General features: G+C 41.5%; 1 protein-coding gene across 39 annotated transcripts in view; it reads left to right on the top strand.

Annotated features, from left to right (window-relative positions):
* RBFOX1 (RNA binding fox-1 homolog 1) overlaps positions 1–25145 on the top strand; it is a 2063692-nt gene that overhangs the window by 2014318 nt on the left and 24229 nt on the right. For 21 of the 39 annotated variants that reach the window (XM_060648405.3, XM_060648402.3, XM_060648403.3 and 18 more), the window contains 2 exons: positions 890–929; positions 12209–12273. In XM_060648405.3, coding sequence (XP_060504388.1) covers positions 890–929; positions 12209–12273 — 105 coding nt within the window. Of the gene's footprint in view, positions 1–889; positions 930–7365; positions 7409–12208; positions 12274–25145 lie in introns of all 39 variants that reach the window. The other 18 variants (XM_060648390.3, XM_060648427.3, XM_060648420.3 and 15 more) reach the window with 1 other exon arrangement.

Below are 25145 nucleotides of genomic sequence, written 5' to 3'. Positions count from 1 at the left end.
ATTCAGTCATAATGCCGGGCCTGCTTAGTCTGGGTATAATTTATGTAAATGTGCATACAGGAGCGTGTATGTGCATACGTGTCTAGGTAAGAGCACACGTACATCCCCAGATATGCAAACACACACTACTAAACACGTTATCCACTATATACATCCACCTGTGCTCATAAACACCCATACACACGTGGGCGTGGTATACACATACACACACACGTGCATTGACATGTGCACAGTATCACACACACACACACACATTCACACACATGCATGCGCATAGAGCACATACATATATACAAACACGCATAGTCTTGCATGCACACATACACACATAGTCTCACACACATAAAATCTGAGATATTTTCCTACATTTACCATGAAAGAGTGGCACATGGAATTACCAAATATAATACTAGAGTGTGAAAGAGCACAGGGGAACATTTCTGGAATCATTTGGGTTGTTTGGCTCTCCTCACATCCTTCAGGCACAACCCATACTGGTAATACAACAGTGTGTGTTTTTCTTTCTTTTTCCTTGGGGAAGCTGTGTGGTGTGATTAAATGCAAACTCTGGCCCTCCTATCTGTCCAGGCCACTTATAATAACCCAAAATTCTCCTTGCATTTCTGCACCTCCTCCTGAAAGAGTGGGAAGTCTGGTACCCAGCATGCCACCACGTCCCAATTCCGGGCCAATGCCGAACCGCAGCCTAATTTTCTCAGGCTGATGGACAGCTGTTGTCTCCAACCTCCTTAACCAGTGTGAAAACACTCCTCGGTTCCTGTGTTTTGGATCTTGTGACCAGACTAACTTCGCCAGTGCAGGGGTTGGTGTGTCTGCATGGGGAAATGCACTAATATGGATGTTTTTCTTTGTGTGTGCACCCTTGCAGTGTTGTTTACCAGGATGGATTTTATGGTGCAGACATTTATGTAAGTATTCATTAATGTGCATGCCATCCCTGTTTCCTCCCGGAGTCATTCTGTTTACAAGTTTGCTGCAAGTTTCCTCTTCCTGGTCTGTAGGCAAGCATCGGGGGACTTATACGCAGGGCAGAACCCCTCCAGCTCATGACAGCCATCACGGCTGATGAATGGGTAGAACTACCTCCTTGGTTCACTTCAGAATATGTGCAAACACCCCCCTAAAAGTGATGGCATTTCTCTCATGTCAGACTAAAGACTCCCCACCCCCAAAAGAATTCTCTTTAAAGTTTTCAGTATGTTCTGTGTGTTTTGCAGTATAATATTTACCATAGCAGCTGTCATTACCAGCTGTAGAGGGTTAAAAGATATTTTCATGGCTAATTTTTTGATGGTCTCTGTTTTTAATATTTATTTATTTATTTATTTGGAGGTGGAGGGGGAGAGAGAGAGAGAGAGAGAGGGAGAGAAAGGGCAGAGAGAGGAGAGAGAGAATCCCATGCTGTCAGCCTGTCAGTGTGGAGCCCGATGTGGGGCTTGATCATGAGCCATGAGATCATGACCTGAGCCAAAACCAAGAATCAGACACTTAACCGACTGAGCCACCCAGGCGCCCCAATTTTTTTGATGTTTTCTTATAAATACACTTAATTGTTCACAGTAATAGCTCTAGAAAAAATCCTCTGCTCCCTCTGGATGATTTTAGCAAGAAACATCTCTAAGAAAATGTATGCCAACTTGACCACTAAACCCTTATTTTCTTCCTTATTCCTCCCATTTCCCCAAAATCATTACCTGACTCAGAATTGTCTGTTAAATTTAGAATTGTTTATTAAATGGTACCACTTTATTAAGCTTTTCAATTTTAGAAAAGAGTGGGATGTTTCTCATTATGGGGACCATAGTTAAACTTACCTAAATGGATCTAAAAGTAGTTATTCTTCACATTATGATATTAGCTGCAATGTTAGGAAAATAACTTGGAATAAACACAATTTAAAATACATGGGCAGGATTGGGGGTGGATTTTTAAAATCATATACTGTTTTTTTAATTACAAGTGACCTCAAGTAAGTTCACTGGAATCATATCTGTTGGCTTATAGACTAGATAACAAAGACAAATAAAAGCATACTTCTGACCAAATTGATATCATTTACTAGAAAATGGGAAAGACACTAGTTATTTAATTTTCTTCCTTTTGAATTTCAAATAATTACGATTTTGAGACATAGTATTAATCTCCATCAATGATGCATGGAGTTGAGTTCTGCTATCATTGTATCAAGTACATTTATTATAATCTGTGGGTTAGTTTTTTTCATAATAAAATGAACAAACAACATATACCCAATGAACACCCAATTTCTTTTTTTAATGTAGCTTAATCCATGCCTTCAAATATCCTCTATAAAAAAAAATTTAGGGGCGCCTGGGTGGCGCAGTCGGTTAAGCGTCCGACTTCAGCCAGGTCACGATCTCGCGGTCCGTGAGTTCGAGCCCCGCGTCAGGCTCTGGGCTGATGGCTTGGAGCCTGGAGCCTGTTTCCGATTCTGTGTCTCCCTCTCTCTCTGCCCCTCCCCCGTTCATGCTCTGTCTCTCTCTGTCCCAAAAATAAATAAAAAACGTTGAAAAAAAAAAAATTTAAAAAAAAAAAAAAAAAAAATTTAAATTCATACCATTATACATAGAGAAGCAGCTTGGAGCCCACTCACATCCTTAGAAACCCAACAAACCCAACATCAGTCTTCATCCTTTCCCAGTGTAGCCTCTGGATAGAGTATACCTAAGTTTAGGCCTTTTTTTTTTTTTTTTAATTTGGGAAATGGGGAGAAGAGAAGGGATGGAAATAACAAAAAATATAATCCACCAAAAAAAAAAAAAAGAAAAGAAAAAAGAAATACAATATCCCCGTCAACACCCACCAGTGGGGGAAAAGAACGTGTTAGTAAGCCTAACTGACAACACTGATATCGTATTAGCTGTCATTTATTGAGTGTCCGCCTCGCCGTGCCTCAGTTTCCTCATTTGCAAAATGACAGCAGTTTATTGAATTATTAATTTGTTCTGTCCTATGGATATTTCCAATGGGTGTCTTTCCCTTGTCTCCGAGATGTGTGAAAGGCAGGAAGGAGGAGCCACCTGAAGGCAGGGCATGTAGGTTCCCAGACACTGGGAAAGAACGTGCTAGTGAGAGTAGCAGGCAGAGGTGTCTGTGTCTGTTGGCAATGGAGACTACGAATGAGAATCCATGAGAACAAAGTAAAAGGAGGGACCAGAGACACTCAGAAGGGAGCAAATGTGCCAGCTCCCAGACTAAGGCAGCAAGATATAGTCTGTTCAGGGAGGAAATCTACAAAAAAGTCCCTTTGTGCTTTGAGTGCCTTTAGAGGCTTTGTTTTCCACGAATTCATCATATCTGGGCAAAGCCTGCCGGGCCTAGTGCTGCAGCCCCCGCAGGTGGCTGGGTGCCCCCACATGAAGGGATTATGTGAGGGGACACTGTTTCTTCAACACATCACTTCCTTGTGTCAGTATTTAGAAAACTCTTTGTCTAGCCAAAAAAAAAAAAAAAATTATCTCCTTTTCCCACTGTTCATATTATATAACAATACGAGTTTTCAGAGGGTAGTTCCAAATAGGCAATCAGGGGACAGAAAAACTTACTGAAATAGGAACTCCGAGCCTTGTTTTACCCAGCACGTGTTTCTGTCCTCTTTCCAAGAGGGTAGCTCAGATCTTGCAGACCTTCCTGAGTATCCTGCTCTGTGTAAGATGGCAAGTTCAGACTATTGCTGCCAGGTGGTGCATGTCCGTAGGCACAGTGACAAACTAGACCACCTGATGCAGCAAAACAATGGCTCGTTGATGGCCTTACATGGATTAAGGAAACCAAGGAATAAGAATATTTCCTGCACTCTTAAAGTCTATGGAGCAGGATTCATTTTGGCTAGAAGTATATGACAGTCTCGAATGTGCTTTTTCAAGCTGCCACCCCTGCCTTCCTTGAGGTAACAGTATGCCCTGATGGCTAGAAATGTTCCCAGTGCTCCATTTCTTAAAGAAATTATGATTAACACAGTTCATAGAAACGCATGCGAGGTTCTCTTGTAGGTAAAGGAAGCTTCCGGCTTGCTCCTTCAATCTCATTCAAACAGTGCACAATAAATAGGGTTGGGGCAATCCTGGGAGGTCCTGGGGACATGTGTTAGATACGTGGGTCGCCTCTTATAGGTTTAAACATTCTGTTTATTCTTAATTTTGCTGGGTGGAGTCATAAGCTTCTAGCTTAAGTTACTTCTAAGGACGGTGCAGGCAGGGCCACCCACCAGTTCCTACCCATTGCTGTCCACCCTGACACTTTGGCAGTAGCCCAGCAGCTATCATAACACAGCCAGCAGACCAGTGTTTTCTCTGCACCTGCTTTCTCCGCCCCTTCCCTCTGTCGTGCTCTTTCTATCCCTCCCACCTGATGGGGGAGCCCTTGGACTTTTCTCAGTCCCACCGGAGCACAGAGGATAGAAAACACCTGAAGGACCCCTACAATGGGCAAGCCATTGCCTCCAGTCTAGAATGAGCCACTCCTGCGTCAGCTTTTCAAAGAGGATTGGGGAGAGAAGGAGCAGTGGTCACAAATGCCCTAAAATGGCAGGAACAGTTCGATTTGTTGTGGGGTGCTGTGAGCCAAAAGCTAAGGCCATAGCCTGGGAAGCTCATTTGGGCTGAGGGCACAGGAACAGCATCCTATTCAGGGCCCCAGCCCTGCAGTAGAAGCATAGACTCTGGCCACAGGGCACATGCTCATGCCCAGTGTGGAAGGCCACTCATCAGAGAGGATGTAGCCCGTTTTCAGGTCAGGAAGGATGGCATAAAAGGTCATTACCTGGGTCCCTTCCACCCAAGGACATGACGCGCCACACACACACACACACACACACACACACACACACTTTTATTCCAAAAGATAGGAATTTAGCTTACATAACTAGCATATCAAATCTGTAAGTTCACTGTTATCGCTTAGCACTGCACACTGATTTTTTTTTTTTTTTTCATGAAAAAGTGAGTCAGGTTAAAGAAAACAAATAAGTTAGTAGAAGTGCCCCATGGGATCTTGACAACCTGTTGGAAAGTTGACATAGAAGGGCCAAGTCCCCTGGACCTACAAAGCGATCCATCCTGTTTAGGGGCAAAGCTGTGGATCTCACAAGACCAGAATTGGCCACGGGGCTGACAGTAAGTGTGGCTCAACTGCATTTAGCCAGACATGTGCCTTCACTGGCTCAGGGAGCTATCCGAGGGCATTTGATCAAATGATAACTATTGAAAATGTTAATAAGTATGTTTATAATAGAGTTGTTTAAGAAGAATGTACTAACTCAGTGGAAAGTAGGGCGAGACTGAGGAGAAATGGGAAAAAGGGAAGAGAAGACAAGTTGGGAGGGCAGAGAGAAAAAGAGAGAAACAGTGATATATGATAGAAATCTTAACCACGCTCCCTTTTTATAAGAACGCCCTAAGCTTTGCAGCAGTCCATGTGGCCATGAGGCTGCCTAGCAGATACGTCTCGAGATGCCACTGCACGCTTACGTTATTCTTAAATTCTGTTACAAGTTCCTAGCTGAAACCATGGCTGAAGACAATTATTTCTGAAATGATGTCATTCTGCCATCCTTGGATCTTAAAGAGGTGTCTTAATTTCCCTGATGTAAACACAGAGAGCTGGAATGCAGAGCTTATCCAAATAAAGCCCTAGTCTTTATTCCTGGGACCCTGCTTGCTGTGGAAGCCAGCTGCAGAGTCTGGTGGGCATGATGAGGCAGGTCAGTCACCCTGGGGTCAACCACCCACCAAGAAGTTAAGCATTTGCTACAGGAGACAAGAAAGATGCTCAGCCCCTCCTGCCTTTACCTCCTCTCCTCAGCCCTGGAAGGGAGGAATCACAATACCCATTACCTCCACTTTTGTTTTTAGAGGAGGAAACTCCCCCCCACCCCCGCCCCCAAAAAGAGATGAAATGATTTGTCCAGAAACATTCATTCACACTGGAGTCTGAGCCCACGTGATTGGGCTTCCCAGCTCTAGGCTCTTCCATAGAGCGTTGACATGCATAGGTCCACGGGCCTAGATTGACTAAAGAGGAAACTTAAGGAAAGGTTAAGATATATACACACACATACCTTTATGAGGCAGGTCCCTAAATCTCTTACAATATTCTGTCACCTCAGTGTCTTCCGTGGAACTGGACAATTTCACTTTTTTATTTATTTGAGAGAGAGACTGCAAGCAGGGGAGGTATGGAGGGAGAGGGAGAGAGAATCTCAAGCACACTCTGTGCCCAGCACAGAGCCTGATGTAGGGTCGATCTCATGCCCCTGGGATAATGACCCGAGCCTAAAATCAAGAGTTGGACACCCAACCAGCTGAGCCACCCAAGCATCCCCCAGAATTTCACTTTAAATTGGAACCACTCACAAGAAAGATTAGGTTCACCCACAAAAAACTCTCACATCCAAAAATCACATCCCACTCTGTCAAAGGGGTTTTATATGTATATAAAAAATATATATATAAACATATATATATATATATTATATATATAATCAGCTTGTCTAGACACATTCACACACATCATTTTGTTGGTCATGTAGATTTAAAGTAGCTTTGGTAGCTTCAGTGTGATTCATTAATTCACAAAATTCAGTTGTGCTCTCTGTTATTTGATATTGATTTTTTTTTTTAGTTTTTTTTTTCAACGTTTTTTATTTATTTTTGGGACAGAGAGAGACAGAGCATGAACGGGGGAGGGGCAGAGAGAGAGGGAGACACAGAATCGGAAACAGGCTCCAGGCTCCGAGCCATCAGCCCAGAGCCTGACGCGGGGCTCGAACTCGCGGGGCTCGAACTCACGGACCGCGAGATCGTGACCTGGCTGAAGTCGGACGCTTAACCGACTGCGCCACCCAGGCGCCCCTGATACTGATTTTTAAAAAAGGATTGATACAGTTAGGGTTGCTCTGTACTGTCATCTTAACTGTCTCGATCATTAGGCATCAAAGCTAAATCCTCAGGTATTCCAGAAAATTCTAATCGTGAGATAACAAGAGAAATTTGAAATAGTTCATTTGAACTGTTGCAATATGCTTACAAAGATAAGAAGCCATGAAAATCCTTTTCTCTTCTTTAAAAATAAACACAGGTTATAACACAGATATAATCAGTATGGTTTGATCCCCACCTCCACCTTCTCGATACCTTGGGTTACAGAGATTTGCAAACTAAAACCTGCTTCTTCTTTGGGTTTGATGGGTCAATCTCAGATCTTAGGGAAGTAAGAGAAGCAAACTTGTAAATGAATTGCTCTGGAATTTCTGTCTGACTTATGCATTTTCTTTTATTTATTTCATTTTTGCATTGAAAACATTACATTTCTGTTTCCTTATAGAGTAGTGTATCAAGAGCCTGTGTATGGCAATAAATTGCTGCAGGTATGAAATCCCGACTGGTGGAAAAACTCATCACTATGATTGTGGGTTTGCTGTGAAATCCTACTAACAAGACAATTCTGGGGAGGGGAGATGTTCTCTAACATAGAAGGAGGAAAGACTTAACTGAATTTTCCAGTTTCGATGTGAATGCTTCCAGAATAGAGATGCATATCCTAAGATTTCCCTTGTTTGCTGGATCATGAGTGTATCCGAGTGGAGGTCTGACTTGGCTATAAATTTCCTGGCTTAAAATGTATCTACACTCAATTAATATAAGTTCAGTGAAAAGAATTGCAATGTTTCATTGTCATCAGTTGTCTGGATAATTTTGTAGTAGGTTCCTGGAGTCAACTGGAATGGTTAAAAGAAAAATTCATCCAGCATTGAGGGTCTGTACAGCTAACATAACTTTCCCTGGTTTCACTGTAGCTTCTTATAAATTTATTTCACACCTATTGCTATAGCTTTCAACCCTATTACTCACTGCTGAAGCAACCCCCAAATGAACCAATTTGTAGGAAGAAAAAAGAGCCAACACATCCATTGGAGTGTAGCTGGCCGAGTCTCCCAATATGGCCTATAACCAACATTAAAACTGTCAAATAAAATGAAAGAAGAATGTAAAGCTAAGGATGATCAGTGGGAGTTTTATTACATGGATTTCCCTGTAACATACAATTCTCATTTTTTTTTTTTGTTCTGTATTAAGTCCATTAAGAAAGTGCATTCTTTTTTTTTTTTAACCATGAGAATTCATCAAGTTTTAATGAGAAATCTGTATGAAAAAGGGGTACTTGGATCTAGGAGAGAACAAAATAATTTAAATTCCCAAGATCAACTTTTATTTTTACATTTTGAGAAAACTGACTTTCATTGCCACACTTCAAAAACTGCTGAATGTATGATGCAGATAAATTAGGGAGTGATTATTGAAGTGTTTCATTTTGCAAATGTTTTTATAAATGTAGTTTCAGTAAATCACATATTGAGATACATATGTGTATACTGGTATATTTGTGGTTAGCACAAAGTGAGATCCTTGGGTATTCTCAGAAGCTAGGGGGTTTCTGTCTGGGATCAAGCCCACTGCTACTTTATATGGTGAAACTGAAGGGAAACACACACACACACACACACACACACACACACACACACGAGACAACCCTTTCTACCCTATGTCCCCTGCAGTACACAAACATTTTGCCTCTCTTCCTAAGTCATTCACCATTAGGACATTAGAACATCTTTGTCCAAAAGTATGCTTTAAGGTCAAAAATGTGATTTCCTTTGTTGAATGACTCAGATGCACTGAGGGTCTACAGTGCTCAGCAGTATTGTTTTAGGAAGTTCCACAAATGGAATAGCCAGTTTCCTCTTAATTTAACTTGGCACTTCCCAGACCTATTTGGGAAAGGTTGCTTTTCCTTCCCCCAGCTAGTATCCCACGAAGCACAGTTTTGAAAATGCTTTGTTGGAGCACCATCAGAGGTCCTTAATCAGTAATGTGCCCAACCTCCAGAGGACGTCTGCTAGCAAAAGAAATGTTTCAGACAACAGCAGTCAGGGTCTTTGTGGCCACATCTGGTGGTGGCAGCAGAGGTATGGGGGTGGGGGGTGGAGTGCGGATTCATAATGGCCATTTAAAATTTATATTTTATATAAGGTCTCATTTATAGCTTGCTTAGAAGGATGTTTTATGAGTAGGGAGTACAGAACTATGTTGTGCTTATCATTTGGTTTGGTGGTGGGAAAAATCTCACTGTCACGGATGCATTTTTGTCCTAAAGTCGGGAAGACTGGTTTCAACATGAACATCCTTTGGTGCCAGCAAATGGAAATGAGCGCTCCTTTTCAGATGTTAGCACAGAACCTTGGAGGAGCTCTGGCTATGCTCAGCGAGCTGCAAAATATGGAGCAATAAAATTGATTAGAGTCACCCGTTAGCAAGGCAAATTAAAGCAATTTGTATTTTTTGATCATTTTACAGTGTATGCACACATACACTGAGTTAATACACAACTCTGTTATTCCCCTAATACGGATTTTGTACAGAAGAAAAATAGCAAAGGAAAACAATGCAATAGAGAGATGTGGTGGGATCAAGCCACTTAATCCTTTTCCTTTTTCCACTTAGTACCTATGTGATGGATCTCATAGACCTGTACTGTCCAGCACTGAAGCCACCAGCCCCATGTGGCCCTTTCCATGTAAATTCAAATGAACTCAAACACAGTAAAAATTCAGTTTGCTCCACTAGCCACTTTTCTGGTGTTCAATAGTCACCAAGGACCAGGGACTACTGTCCTGGACGGCACAGATGTAGAGCATTGCCATCATCACCAACAGGCCTACTGGTCGGGAAGGAGACCACGGCTTAAGGTCAGAGGCTCCACTGACTCCACAGACTTCAACACACTGTGACCTTGACTTTTAAATAGGGAATGCTAGTAAGCAGCTTCCTGAATGACAAAGACACATGTCAAGGTATTGACCATTTGTACCTGTCTTGCATAAAAACACACACTTACTCTCCTTACATGGGCAAGTCATGTGAAAACAGTGGGGTGGATGGCCCTTCCCAAAGCTTCATAGACAAGCACATCGGTTGTGCACAAGGATCCCAATGGCACACACATCCATTTTATGTGCATACAGTGAATACCGACTGGCCATCAGTGATGCTCATTTTCATCATCTGCTATTTCCACTGCAGCTGTTGTCTCCACTTCTCAAACTTGCTGCCCACTTGCACCAGTGGAAACGATCACAGAAGTTGGGAACACATACAGAGTGCAAACCCAGAGGGTTTTTTGCAAGGGGCTGTTGCTAGAAATCTTTGCTGGGACCAAATTCACAGTCACAAATCATGACTGATTTACATGGCCCTCGATGCAGATACCTTTGCAATGGCTTTTGCTTTTTATTCTGGGAGAAAACACACACACACCCACCCACCCACCCACCACTTTGTCTCCATCAAACCTTTCAGCTGGTGGTAGTTAGTGCCTCCTAGCAATCAGAGAGCTATCTTCAGCCCCTCTCTACCTCATTGTTTAATACATACACCTGCACACCTGTGTCTTTCCGGACACATCATGAAAGCCAAGGAGATGGACAAGCAGATAAAAAGAACAACTGTAGAAATCTGGTGACCTAATTTCCCCTCAGCCCATCATTCTCTGTCTTGAGCTTGGTGCTGGTGTGACAACTGCTTTGGTTTTACAACTCCTCAGTACATCTAATGAGTTTCCCTGTTTCCTAATTAGAGAACGTGGTGTTTGGAACACCAGGTGGTGTCTGGATAAGACCTGGTGTTTTTTTTTTGTAGCTTCCATGTTATTGTTCAAGGGAGACTTCTTTTCTTTTCTTTTTTGTAATACTGGCTCCAAATGATTGGTGACTCTGTCAGGATGTCTTGGATGTGTGTGCCTTCTCCATGGCTGATCCAAAGAACAAGTTTCTCTAAGGACAGACTAGATTTTTGAATTGCTACATTAGAGGTGGCAGATATATCCTGAAAGTTAGCTGTTGCTAGAAGAGGGTAGAAATAAATTTTTGAGACCACTTTGTCTGCATTCTGAAAGATGTTTTTTGTAGCATTGATCTCCTTGTCCTACAACTCAGCTGTCTCCTATACGTGGAGCTAAATGTAACAGACCCCCCCCACTCCTGATTTTGTTGTTAGGTCCCCTCTGACACATGAGTGACTTTGCTGTTCAGTGTCCTCTAACACATCAGTCTGTTCAGAGCTGCCACTTTATGGAGAGGGTGAGAACTGTTTTCCCAGAGGATTATGGGACTGTGAATTCTAATTAGAACCCTAGTGGTCCCAATGTTACCGGTCGAGACTGGATCCTGTTTGTTAATTGTGCTGAGATCATTCGACAGTGGTTGATGTATTGCTGTGGTCTGCTAAGCAAGCTCAGTTATTTTCACAGTTTGATAATCAATGCTCCACTGAACACAATTCCTTTCGAATATGACCATTTGCTTGTCCTCTGCTTAATTGAACAATTGCATTTGCTGGTACATGCAACTAAATGTTAATTATTTTTTTCAGGTTCTTTTCTTAATGATTTTATTTACAAATTGGAAAGCTTTATCATATTTTCCACACCAAACAAATTCCCTATCTGAACCAGTGTTATATCTTTAGCAGAAAAGACAGAATTTTTAAGAAGTGTTCACCATTCCATTTTTTAAAATAATTATGCAACACTTAGAAAGCTACACACAGTCTTCTTTAATTGCCTCAGTGGTTCAACAGCTACATATGCAAGCGATTACTAATAAACTTTCAATCAAAGCATTATTTTTTTACAAATACAAATGCAACACAGGAGGGCATTAGCTCAGCCTACATTGGATTTTCAAGGAAGTAATCAAGGAGTGTTTGAATGAAGCCTAAGTTAGTAGCTAATAAGTAAAGGGAAAGCATAATCATTTTTGAAACTCTGGAAAGTTCAGCAAAGTATAAAGAGTGTTTAAAGAATCCCCCGTAATCCTCCCCACCCCAAGACGATCACCATTAACCATGTAGGTACATCTCTTTAGAAGGGTAGGTGGGTTCTTCCTCTGGGATATGCTCACAATCGCTAACCTTTAACATCCAGCTGGGGTTGTATACAAGCCCCTGTCTCTCCAGTGTGTTTTGTTCTTCGCTCTGATACTAAGCTTTCATTAACCTCCACGTTAGACTGGTGGATGTGGGTAACTGCTGTTCTGGTGTGGTCTCCCAGTTGGGCGCCCCTGTGTTGGGCTCCTGTGCATTCCTAAGTCCGATTTCTCCTTGCGTTTTAGGGTGGTTACGCTGCATACCGCTACGCCCAGCCTACCCCTGCCACTGCCGCTGCCTACAGTGACAGGTAAGAGTCTCCCTTCTTCTGCTTGTCAACTACCTGGAAATGAACTTAGCTGGCGGGAGACGAGATTCTCGTCTGGTTTTGGTGCAAATGCATGACTTCTGGGGAGGCAGCGCCCAAAAAGTCAGGTCCCACCGTGAAGGGAAACGGCGCCATGTAGAGGGACGATGAACAGTCAAGCCTAGACCATCCTAAACTCTTGCCCTCTCTGCTTGAAACACAGAATTGCTATGTCTGGTCCGAGTAGAGTTGCTTTCCAGATCTCTCCATTCCTGTAACAGCACATCTTGCATGCACACACATACAGTCCCTGTACAGTCTTTCCACAGTCTTCTGCGTAACAAGCAGCCACGGTTTCATGTAACTCGTAGGAAGAACCCCAAGAAGATGATCCTACACAGGTTTCCCTCAATTTCGAGCACCTGGTGCCCCCCCCCCTTTTTTTACAACGTTTTACACCCAGTAAAGCATTCCCTCCACTGCATGTTTTAAATCTAGAACAAAGGAATGGGGGAGATGTATCTGGCATTCCTAAGATGATTCACTCTTTTTGGCAGTCCCAGTGTCCGATCCTACTAAGATAAGCCAACATTTATTCGTAACGTGCACCACATATAAAGACTGGCAGTGGAAGGGACTGAGTGGGTTTAAGAAATGCAGAAGTCAGAATGGATGGTGGGGGTGGGGGTGGGGGGGTGGAGGGGAGCTTGATGACCCATTACCCAGGCTTAGCAGATAACTGGGTTTCTGAAATGGCAAGCCACAGCTATTCCTGTGTAGGTGCCTTGAAAAAAAAAAACAAAGCGTGCGTTTCCATATTGAATGCAACTCGTTGGCTCTGTTTTCTGAGGACATAAACGTGAATGTTCAGAAGCTCTGCATGCACAAATGTGATCGAGGGTGCTTATTTTTGGTAATGACTCTTTTAATTTAAAAATATGTCTCATGAATAAAACAGTAATGGTAACAATTTGCATGTGTGGCTGAGGCATGCTGGGTCAGACAGGTAAGCAGGCAATGTACTTGACCCCTTGAATGGGAAGTGTCGGCAGCCTCTGGTTCTCCTTCCTCCCTGGCCTGTTGTGACTTAGTCCCTCTCTTGGTTTGCTGTGGTGTGCTTTTTCTGCGGCCCCATTCCATTTCTCACAAGATGTGTTGTGAGCTCAATGTAGCTACAGATTTCTTCCAAGGTAGAAGAAAGCAAAATCAACTCCTGAACCCCAAAAGCTGCACTTTGAAATCCCCATGCCTACACTTGTAATAAATGGCTCTTTGGCAAGAAAGGAGGGAGATCGCTATCTGGTTGTGTGCAGGTTTCATTACTACTTTCTTATAAACAGCCATAACGAGTTCCCAAGGCCGGAGGGAGCCTCTAAAGAAATCCACACAACATCAAGATACAGTTCTAAATGCATAAATTATCCAGTTACCCGGTAATCTTTCGCTAAGATGCAAAATACGTTTTATGTACGTTACTATCTTCAATCCACTTTGACACCGGATTAGGAAACTAGAGAGGGTCAATAAAGCTAATAAAATGATGTTAATCTTGAAATCCTCGAACTCATTCTACAAATGAAAAGTCTTAATGCTATTAAATTCTGCACACTGAAGATTCACAAAGTATCAATTGTGATGTGGTTCATCTCCAACCCTTAATTATTTTTATGAAAATATCTCTAGATGCTAAATTCTCAAACACCCACTTTGTATATAATTATAATCATAGTAACTTTAGTCTGCTGTATAATTATAAGAATCTTACATGGATTTATTTCTTTGGATTTTTATCTTGCTTCTCAGTATAAGTGCATCTTCCCCCAGGTTGGAAAAAGGTTAATTACAAAGATATACTTTAAATTGCCTTCTTCAATAAGACCAACCTAGACACTTTTTGAAAAATAAACAATATTTAATACTGTTCTTAGATAGAATTACTTGAGAATCTGGCCATCTCTATTGGCATTCATTTGAAAATTAAGTTAAAATGATGTTGCATTGGGGGTCACCCTGTGCAAATATGTGTATAAAATCTGTTATTTTTAATATTACTGATATTTCTCATTGGCAACGTGTCCTACCGAAAATTGCCCTCATTCTTGGATTGGTAAATCTTGAGTAGCCCTACAATTCCCACTTTAGAGGAATCGTTTCAGTGGAAGAAACCAAGTAAATATACTCTTGTCCATGTAATTGGCCTCATGCTGTTCATATACATTGGGTCTTCTTGGTTGCTGTAGAAATTGATCGCTAGCCCTATTTAACTTTATTGCAAGCAAGACAGTTGCCACAGATGGGATTATTGCATTGAGGTAAATGCAGGAATAGGTAAATTGCCAGAAAACAATCTTTAAAATGATATTTCTGGTTCGATTTGCAAAATGTATTTATGACATGATGGTACTTCCTTATATTTTCAGTAAGTAGGTAAAGAGAAGGAAGACCCTTCCCTTTGATAGAAGACACACGTTTGGGGAAAATATGAAATTGTCAGAATAGGTTTTGAATCCAGATGGAAGATGCCAAGTTTCTAGAATTTATCTCAGGGCAGTTGTGTAATAATTTATTTTTACACGATCACAGTGCAGTATCAGCCATGATAGATTTCTCAGTTCCTCTCATCTGGAAGACAGGCAGGATGACAAAGAGTAAAACTTCTTAACCCAAAGAAACTCCTTCAGGATAGGAAGCAAAATCAGTAGGAATTGAGAGCATTTTGGTCATGCTCACTGGCTGTCAACTAAGTGAAAAGAGAAGCCGCAACGAACTTTACTTGTAATCATGAGATTTGCTCCTCAGGCATGTGGAAAGTGAAAGAAGTTTGATGTCCCCCGTTGGTAGAATTTTGCCTTTTATCAGCACAAACTAAGCCCTCGTCAAATTAAAGATTCAGGGACCTTTGGAAAATGTTGAACCCCAGTAACCTCAGGACTGTCCAGAAGGTCCTTGATGGGTCCCTTGCAACTCCCTGCCCCATCATCTTCTTGGTTACATGATCACATGCTGATTATCTGGGAGCACCCTGAGAGTTTCTGACTGCTGACCTCCAGAATGAAGACCATCTGGTGTGGGCAGAGATTTCCCCAAAAGAAACAGACCTGCCTGGACTAGGTAATTGTATAGTCTCACTGACGAATTTAATGGGAATAGGCAAACGTATTTCCTTGGCATTTAGAAAACCTTTGGTAAGCACTTGCCTTCACCAAACCTTCCTTTTTAATCTCACTTTGATTTAGGGAAAGCCAACTGTCCAAACTCTCAAAGGGGATTGTTTTCTGAGCTTGAACCAATCAAAGCATGGCAGTGGGGCCGACGGTCATCTGGTCATTGCATGCCACTTGGTGTTGCTGATGTGTCCGTGATGCGTTCTGGATTTGACAGGTCCACCATCACATTAGCTCGATGAATGGCTTGCTTGAATTAAGCCTGGGGGTAGGCTTCTCTTTATGGATTGGCTCTTGGTTTCTTTGTGTTTTATGACTTGGTTGTTGATGCATCTGTGAGCAGCCAAACCAGAAAGTGGGGCGGGAGGGGATATTCCCTATTCAGGGACTTGTGCCACAAATATTTGGGGATGTATGTATGATGTGTCTATAGCTTTGATGAAAATGTTCTCTCTCCAGAAAGGCAGACATTTGTCATTGCTTGTCCTGCTTGCTAAACATTCTAACATCTCCTAACAACCAGTGCATGAGAACGTCCCCCACATTAGTGCAGAAGGGAACTAAGGGTCTGATCAGCCAGAGAAGAAAGTAATGCATAGTGGTTCGCTCGGAGATTTCATAATGATCCCGTTGCACTGATAGTTACCAAGGGCCATTTCTTCTTTCATGTAAGACATGTGTTTCCTTTGAAGGTCCCCCAAAGTCAGCCACTTTGGACATAACAGTTATAGCCCCAGCCGCACAGGTGCCCCTAGCATGAGCAATAGAGACAACATGCAACAAGGTTTTGTTTCTTTTATTTTCTACTTTTTTTGTTCATTTGTTTTTTGAGACCTCAAAGTTTCATTGAAAATATTTTGTGTGACAAAAAAATGGTGGAATATTGGCAATTTCGTAGCTTAGTAGTTAAAATGCCCTAGAATCAGTAATCTTGCCCTCTGCATTTGAAATATATATATGTATACACACACACACACACACACACACACACACACACATATACACACACACACACACACACACACACACACACACACAGCTGTGTCTTAGGCCCTCACAAAAGACTCCTGAGAGAATCCAGGTAAATCTTAATATAAGGAGGTCAGGACTTGTCAAATTCAGGCAGTCATAAGCCACATGCTAGAACATTTTTTTAATGTGATAGTCGTAACCTATTAATAGAAGTTTCTATTTGAGAGAGAAATAGATTAATAGTTCTTTTTTAAAAGTCAATAAGGATAAGTAGGCATGTCTTTGAGGTCATGGAGAAGTTGGTCTACCCCTGTTTGAATTTATATGGGTGATAGAGATAGATAGATAGATAGATAGATACATACATACATACATACATACATACATGGGTGGATGGATAGATGGATGCGTGGGTGGGTGGATGGGTGGATGGATGGGAAGTTAGATGATAAATAGGTACACAGGTGGTTCGATGGAAGAGAGAAAAATGAGAGAGGAGAACAGAGAACAGACGAGTGGAAGAAAAAGAAAGAGAGGGAAGGGAGGAGAGGAAGGAAGAGGAATGAAGGGAGAAAGGAGGGAAGGAGGGAGGGAGTGAGGAAGGAAGGCCACTCCTGGGACCGGTCAGGCATTAGCCATGCTTCTTAGATGTCAATACAGAGAGCTTATCTTTTACAAAATGATGACAACAGAAAATGGTAGCTTTGTTTTGTTTTTTGTTTTTTTTCTGTTTTATGCAATTTTGTTTTTAATGTTTTTACTTGGCAAAATAAATGCTGGCAGCTCTATAGTAGCCTTCCTATTAGATTTTTACATTTTCAATTTTTTTTTTCCTCTGAGACCACTGTTGAAGAGTAGAGTTAGTGCATTATAAACCTTAATGCCAGGGGTGGTTCTCAGTTGAATTAAAAAAAAAGCTGATGGCCCAGGTCGTGGAGACTGATGGCGATAGGAGTGTGTCTATCCCATGGCATCTCCCCAGCTGAGACAGGGATGCAGGGTCAGAAGCAAACTGGTTTGGATTTAGATTCTTACCTGTTGAGTCAAAACAGAGCAGCAAACAGCAGTTCTGTCTCTGTACCTTTGTTGACCCTGCCTTGTCGAAGCTGTTCTTGATTTTAGTTCTCTTTTCTGCTTTTTTCCACTTGCCCTGATCAGCTCTCCAGGGTTCTGCAATTCAAGAAAAGATGCTCTGTCAACTTGTAATGGAAATGTCACAGAAATGAGTCGCTAATGCCTTTATTTACATCCTACTATCCCAGTGCCCAGAAAGGCAAGTCAGCTTTCTGAATTAGAACACCAAGCTGAAATATATATATATATATATATATATATATATATATATATATATACACATATATACATATATATATATATACACATATATACATGTATATATATACGTATATATATAGAGAGAGAGAGAGAGAGAGAAACAATATATAAATATGTAATATATTCTTATTTTTATTTATATTCTTTTTCTTCTTTTTGGTTTAAAGTGCACTTTCTTAACTGATTCATTTGGTTTCTTTTTTTTTTTCCAGCAAGTCAGGGTCCCCCTCAGGAGGAGAGAGGGTGAATGAAGCTAATTATTCTAGGCAGCTTTAGGGTAACTAGAAAGAAACATACGTTGTCTTTGAGCTTCCCATTACAAAGCACAGAAACCAGACGAAAATATGTTTCTTCAGTAAAACTGGCGATATATATGACAGTGCTCCCGTTAATATGTCCATTAGTTGGAAATAGCGGACTGTATTCTTTGCCTTATTTACTAAGTCTTCTGGAAGTTGGAGGTGGTAGGCTAGCAAACTTGGATTCAAATCCTCTCTGACTGTGATAATACACTTAAGAGCATAGCAGCAGTAACAGTGGCTCTGTATGGAGTCCTGACCAGTGCAGGGCTGTGCTATGTGCTTTCCAGATACAATGCCATTGAGCCATCCAAGGATGCTGTAAAATTGACGTGGCCCTTCCATTTTACAGATTGGGAAGGCAAGGCTTCGAAGAGCGGGCAAGTTTTCTTCAGCTCAGCTCCGAAGCTAAAGAATGTGCCCTTAATCACTAGGCTCTGTCGCATTTCACTGGAACAATCTTGAGAAGTAATTTCTTCAGATGACATTTCATCTCATATGGGTGTATTGACTCCACCTTACACGGTGGTTTGGAAGTATTGACACAATGGCTGTGAGATACTCGGCACAGAAAGGGCACTATATAAAGTGTTCTTGTTTTTTACTTTCCTGTGTTCCCATAAGAGTTGTAAATCTGGATGACAAGAAGGAGGAGAACAAAAATACCTAGGTTATGTCGCTCCACCCAAACCTCTAAAATTCAGGGGTTTGAATCTGTTTTTTCCTTAACAGGTTCTGGAGTCATTGAAAGTGTTTAGGAAAGATAATGGCCAGACCGACTGGGCTAAGTTATGGTGTAGACAAGCCTTTTAAAACTTAATAGGTAGGATTATATGCAAATCTAATTCTTTTTACTCCAGTGAGTTCCAGGAATCATTTGTTGGGTTTTGCTTTGTTTTTGTTACAGACAAACTTACTTAGGGGAAGGGCCATTTAAGCCCTTCAGTTTCTCAGTTATCCAAAGTTTGGATTTTGAGATGTCAGCGCTCCTTAAAGTAAGGAAAGTATAGTATCTTCCCTGTCACACTTTTTTTTTCCTTTTCACCATGTAGATTTTCTATTTATATTTTGAAGTTACTTTTTTTGGTAGCGTCTCTGCCTTTCTGGTAGTGTGTAGAACATTAGAACACACAACCTGAGGAGAGAAGCGATGTAGTTAGTGTGACCCCAGAAATGACCAGAATGTGACGCTTGAGACAGAGAAGGAATGTCCTGTTATTAAGAATGAGTCCGGGACAGAAAGCTTCAACCGGACTGTCCCAGATCAAGCAGAACATGTATGCTCATCCTAGGCAGATTCTCCATGTCCAAAGACTGGACTTCACACCCAGAGTCCTTTAGTCCAGGTCCTGGGCTGTTTCTGCCTCCTTACTCAATTGTTAACAAAGTCAGGGCAAGTCATGTTTACATCCTCAAATCGTCGTAACTAAGACATGAGTTGATGATGAACACATGAGTCAGATTTCATGTTGTCAAAACCAGCAATAATTTATTTCCCTATGGATCAAATAGTTCCTATTGGGCCTTCACCAAAAAACAAAAGTTATGATAACTAAGATAAATTACTTTTTCTGCCCACCTGCTGTGTAGATTGACAGTGATTTCATCTAGTAACAATTGAGATGGCTCTGATATAGCAGAGGGGACAGATACTCTTGATAGTGGCATCAATATGATTTTTGAAACTCGTGTTTATGGACACAAAGCTCTTGGTGCTAAAAATAAATATAGCTGTTACTGATGGACTTCCTTAGTTTCTCCTATTGTTAATTTACAGACATGCATGCATGCATACACACACACACACACACACACACAGGTTAAAAGAAAAAGTGCTCAAATTTCTCTTTCAAGAACTAATTGCCTTTGGTCCGAAATCTATAATGGCTTCTTAACAACTGCTATGCACTATTGGATAAATATGTATGCAATTGAAGCCGTTAAAAAAAAAAGAACCAAGACTGTAATAGTCAACAGACTGGACCAACAAGGAGTTGGGGAGACATTAAAGGAAATTCCAAACCCAGTAGACCATAGCTGTCACAGCCATGTGGGTAGACACTTTTGCCAGCGAGGAGACAAGATGTAACAACTCCTTTGGTCATGTCATGGCCTAATTACACACTTCTCAGGTTGCAGATCATTGACTTGATAGGCCACAAAGAAGCAAATAAAACCTATCCTATAGTAGCATCATCAGGATCCTTCAGCTGTGAAGGGTTTCGAGACAGGTGAGAAAGCCTGGTACTTTCTAGAGGCAGGTCAGAAACTTCCAAGGAGAATGGGTACACGGAGACTCTGGAGGAGCCCTTTCCACAGCAAATACAGAGCTCCTCATGGAAGACAGCTTCCCAGTCAAGGAGAAGGAAATACACACACAATAGAATCTTAGTTCATGAATGTGACAAACATTGAACACACTCTACTTCTTTGTTTTGTTTTTTTTTTTTTCTTTTGTCTTTTTTGTCCCTGTGTAATACACTATAGGCTGTCTTTTAAGGTAAGAGGGAACTTTTCACTAAAAATTTCTAGTATTTCCTTTAAAGTTATCGAAACAAGTTCTGGGAGAAGTTTAAATTTTTTCCCAGTAGAACTGATTTCTGTTTAAATGTGGCCTCTGTGCTATTTCCATATTTGTGCGCAGTATGTGCATGTGAACAGTCATTGTACAGAAATAAATGATTTCTCATGATTTTCTCCCTGGCGTGAATCACAGTGATTGATTCCTCTGGAATTAAATTCTCCTCAAAACCGTAGTGTAGTTCATACTTAATTAACACAAAACGTTTAGAGTAGGGACCACTATCAGGAATTACAGAGACGGTAGTTTGGAGGTGAATGTTTGAGGCAATCTCTGTAAGGAGTAACTAACTCATCAATTTTGTCATTGTTCCTGGGCTTATTCTTGCCACATTAGGATGTGTGAATGTTTGAATAGATCAATAGATTGTGGAGAGATGAGACATAATCAAAGCTCAACACCCTTTTCCCTTAATTATCGTAATCACTTAAATTGAAATGCTTTGGACTTGAGATTATAGAAATACACCAAACATCTGATAACCTGCATCAGCACTTTGCACTGCGTTTGTAGGCTCAGAATGCCTTTACAAAGAAAACCATGATTGTTGGATGCTTCGATCAGCCTCTCAATCTCCATCTCTGTTCATGGTCCACTTTTGTAATTTGAAGTTATAAACTGCATTAAAAGATGAGGGACATGTTTTCTTCACCGTTTCTGCATAGGTAGAGGGTGTGTGGGCTACATTTAGTTAGTAGGATATGAGCTCAGGTGGTCAGGTGGGTGCATGTTAAACATGCATCCCGGACACTATCAGCTGCATAGCCTTCCCGGAATGATGGATTGTTTCTCTGCTATTCTTTAAATTATTGTCTTCAGTTTCTCTATCTCAAAATTAAACAATGGAGAAAGAGTGATCGCCTTAGTCCATTCTGAAATTTTAAGATTGGAGTGGCTCATTGTGAGGGTCCCAAGAGCCCTACAAAGCATGGTTCCCACACCAACCCAGTTGGCCTCACCAGGAGCTTGTGGGAAATGCAGAATCTCAAACCCACCCCAGCCCTGTTGTGTCAGAATCTGTACCTTCAAGATCCCCGGGTGGTTTGGATGACATTTGAGAAGCACCCCCATAGAGGGCAAGCTTCAGTGCTACCCCCTATGCAGCAAATAATGTTGACATTCTACAAAGCTTGAAGCATGTAGGAGAATTTGTCTTAGCAAATTGTTGGTTTGTAGTCATTTCTCTACTTTCCCTTCCTCAGTGAGAAAATAAGAATCATCCATGGTTGGAGGTCCCTCGCAATCCATCCTGAGGGAACTCCCCCTCCCCCAACTAGTCTAGGGCCACGATCGATCATTTTCTTTACCCTAAAGATTTCTGGATAATGCAAATGATTTCATGCTAGTATTTTCTCATTGACTGTGTAATAACCTCAGGCTGATGTAAACCATACCCTGGAAAAATCCCACCGGATTCCTCTTCCCTTTACTGAGCCTCAGTTTTCTCATTTGCTAAATGGAGACCATCATACCAGTTACAGTCAAAAGGAGATGAAGGTGAACATTACTTCATAAACTACAGGAGGTGGTGAAAATGAGTGGGGTTCTCAATAGCTCAACTGTTCATTGACAGATATTTTAGAGTATAAGGTATTACTTGAAAGCACTGAGTATATCCAGACCAGAGCAAACAAAATTAAATCCACTTGAAAGTGGGAGTCATTTTTAGAGGAGGCTCTAATACCCCTGTAACACTAACATTCTGGGAACCTGTGCCTTACTCAGCTGCCCACAACTTAGAAATTGTCTGCTCAGGATTTGAGGCAAAGTCTTTTGTAATCACTGTACCTACTTTGAGGCATGCATTAGCAAATCTTTGCTGTTCATCTGTAGCATATGATCAGGGATTTAGATTTAGGCTAATATTACTTACTACAGAGATAATACAGGCAAGCTAAGGGACCTGTTTGATCCCCAGCTGCCTCATCTTTAAAGTGGGGCTGTTGAGTGATGCCTGCCTGATTGGGTTGTTGTTGAATTAGTGTGGTCATGAGCAGAGAGCTCCTTAAGTAGCACCTGACACTAAAGGACTCTCAGGATGGGATATTACCATTAGCATCACTAAACGATGGGTGTATTTTGTTTTGTTCCTGTAGGAGCAAGTTTTGTGGCTTAGAAGAATATTTTGACCATGGAGGGTTTTATTTTTAAATACTGACTTCCATTTTAGAAATATCAAAATAGGGATACCTAAAATGTGCTAAGGGAGTAGATCTTAAGTGTTCTCACCACACACAAAAAGTAACAATATGAAATGATGGATATGTTGATTAGCTTGACTGTGATGATCATTTCATAATATGCACATATATTAAATCATCTCTTTTAAAAAGTACATCCTACAACCCAATTATATTCAGTTTTCTTTTTTAAGTTTATCTATTTATTTTGAGACAGAGCGCAAGTAGGGGAGGGGCAGAGAGAGAGAGAGAGAGAGGGAGGGAGGGAGGGAGGGAGGGAGAGTGTCCCAACCAGGCTCCACACTGTCGTGCAAAGCCCAATGCGGGGCTTAAACTCATGAACTGTGAGATCATAATCTGGGCCAAAGTCAGATCTTTAAGTGACTGAACCACCCCAGCACCCCATATATTAATTTTTATTTGTCGACCATACCTCAGTAAAACTTGGGGAAAAATAGTTTGGGCCAAAAAAAAAAAATTCTGAAGGAAGAAGCCACTGGACCCATGAGATCAAACAGCCTGTTTTTGTGTTCATCTTTCTCTTTTCTGTCTTTGGAGGAGTCCAGGCTACCAGGGACACGTCAGCTTTGTAGGAAAAATGACCAGTTCTTGTGGCATAAACCCAGCCCCCACATTACCACTGCTTTAGATTTCTGTACAACCAGTTTGTCTACAGAGACTTACTTTTCAAAAACTGAAACGAAATCTGCCTCTGTTGCTCTTTTCTCATTGCCACTGGTGAGAGCTCCAGTATCTGGGGGTGGTTGTGGGTTATCAGAATCCCCTGGGGATTTGGAAGGTTCTGGACCTTTCCACCACCGCACTCACTCCATTGTGCACATAACTCATAGGTGGGTGCAGACCTTCTCAGCGTGGCCTCTCCGTCCTCCAGAGCCTCAGCCCCAATACCATGTGCTCCTGCCCACCTCACTAAGCACGGGACTCCTCTCCTCTACAGGACAGCTGCTTCCCCATGAGAACACACATAGCTGTTCCCAGAACTGGCCAGACCCATTTCCAACCCTGCATCAGAAAGTTGATCTCTTTTAGGAGCTCCTCTGTGTCCCTCTCATCTTCCCGGAGGCACCTGTAACCTCAAAGGGCTGTTCCCTGTCCCCCTTTTGGCCTAAAACTGTGAAAGCCCCGCACTTAAAAACACAAATGCCTTTTCTCTTTGGGGAGAGAAGACAGCTATCCTTCATGAGTTCGCACAGCCCAAAAAAATAAATGGCAGTTTACCCACAAATGAAGTGCTTTCACATTCATGCTCTCATCATAGTGCAAAAAAAATAAAACAAAATAAAATAAATCTAAGGGAGGCCTGTGCTATTTGTGTCCCCATTTTCCAGATGAGGAAACTGAGGCCCAGGAAGGTGACAGGGCAGGGCTTCCAGATTCACCGTTCGTTCTCTTTTACCTGAGAAAAAAAAGTAGTGGGAGCTGAGGAGATTGCTCAAGTTTGGAGAAACTAAAATTACAGAAGTGGACTGCTCTCGGGGTCTCCAGGGAATGGGCACGCACTTGGATTTGAATTTCTTAAACCCAGAAGTTTTGGATGGAATATTCAAATTGAGGATAGATCCAGAGCAGTCACCTCCTTTCCCAAGTAAACTTTAGTTTTCAAAATGTGCTCAGTGTTAGCATTAGCAACTGCAACTAAATGAAATGATTCTAAGTGTATGTTAAAGGGAAATGCTTTCCCTTTAAAGATGAAAAGGATCGGGAGAGACCCTTTCAGAGGATTCTATAGTCAATCTGTCTGTTTGCTTGCTGCTTTGTCTGTTTACACCCCATCTCATTCTACAGTTTGCCACCGCCTCTCCAAGTACATGTAATTCAATACTGAAACATAAATAGAAATAACGACAGGGCAGTGAAAAACATAAATTTGAATGGGCTTTTTATAATTGTAGAGTTTTAGAACTGAGTCGGGGGAAAGGAGGTAAAATACTGATTGCAAATGTGTAAAATTGAAATATAAATTAGGTTATGAGCTTCCAGACAACCAAGCCCAATACAGATGCTGCACAGTGATTTAAAGGCCAGGAGCACAAGGTCCCATCCCTTTGGCTTAGCTGGGTGTCTGGCAGGTAGCAAACCCTCATGAACCATCTGAGAATTCAGTGAACAAGAGGAGTGAGCTATTCCGTAAAGTCAGCAAAAAGAATTTTAATGGAAGCACCTTATTTCTGCATGTTATGTGTAACTATTCAGAAGACGTTCATGGCTGGATTCTATATGACCCTTCCAGCAGCTTCTTAATATGAACAGGAAGAATTCCTGATTAGTGTGTGTTTCTACCTTAATCCCACATGTCTAGAAGGAGGCATCGTGGTAAGCACAG

This window comes from Panthera onca, chromosome E3, assembly GCF_046562875.1.
Source record: "Panthera onca isolate mPanOnc1 chromosome E3, mPanOnc1 haplotype 2, whole genome shotgun sequence".
Lineage (NCBI taxonomy): Eukaryota > Metazoa > Chordata > Mammalia > Carnivora > Felidae > Panthera > Panthera onca.
The sequence above is the reverse complement of the archived record's forward strand: the minus strand, read 5'-3'. Positions and strand labels throughout refer to the sequence as shown.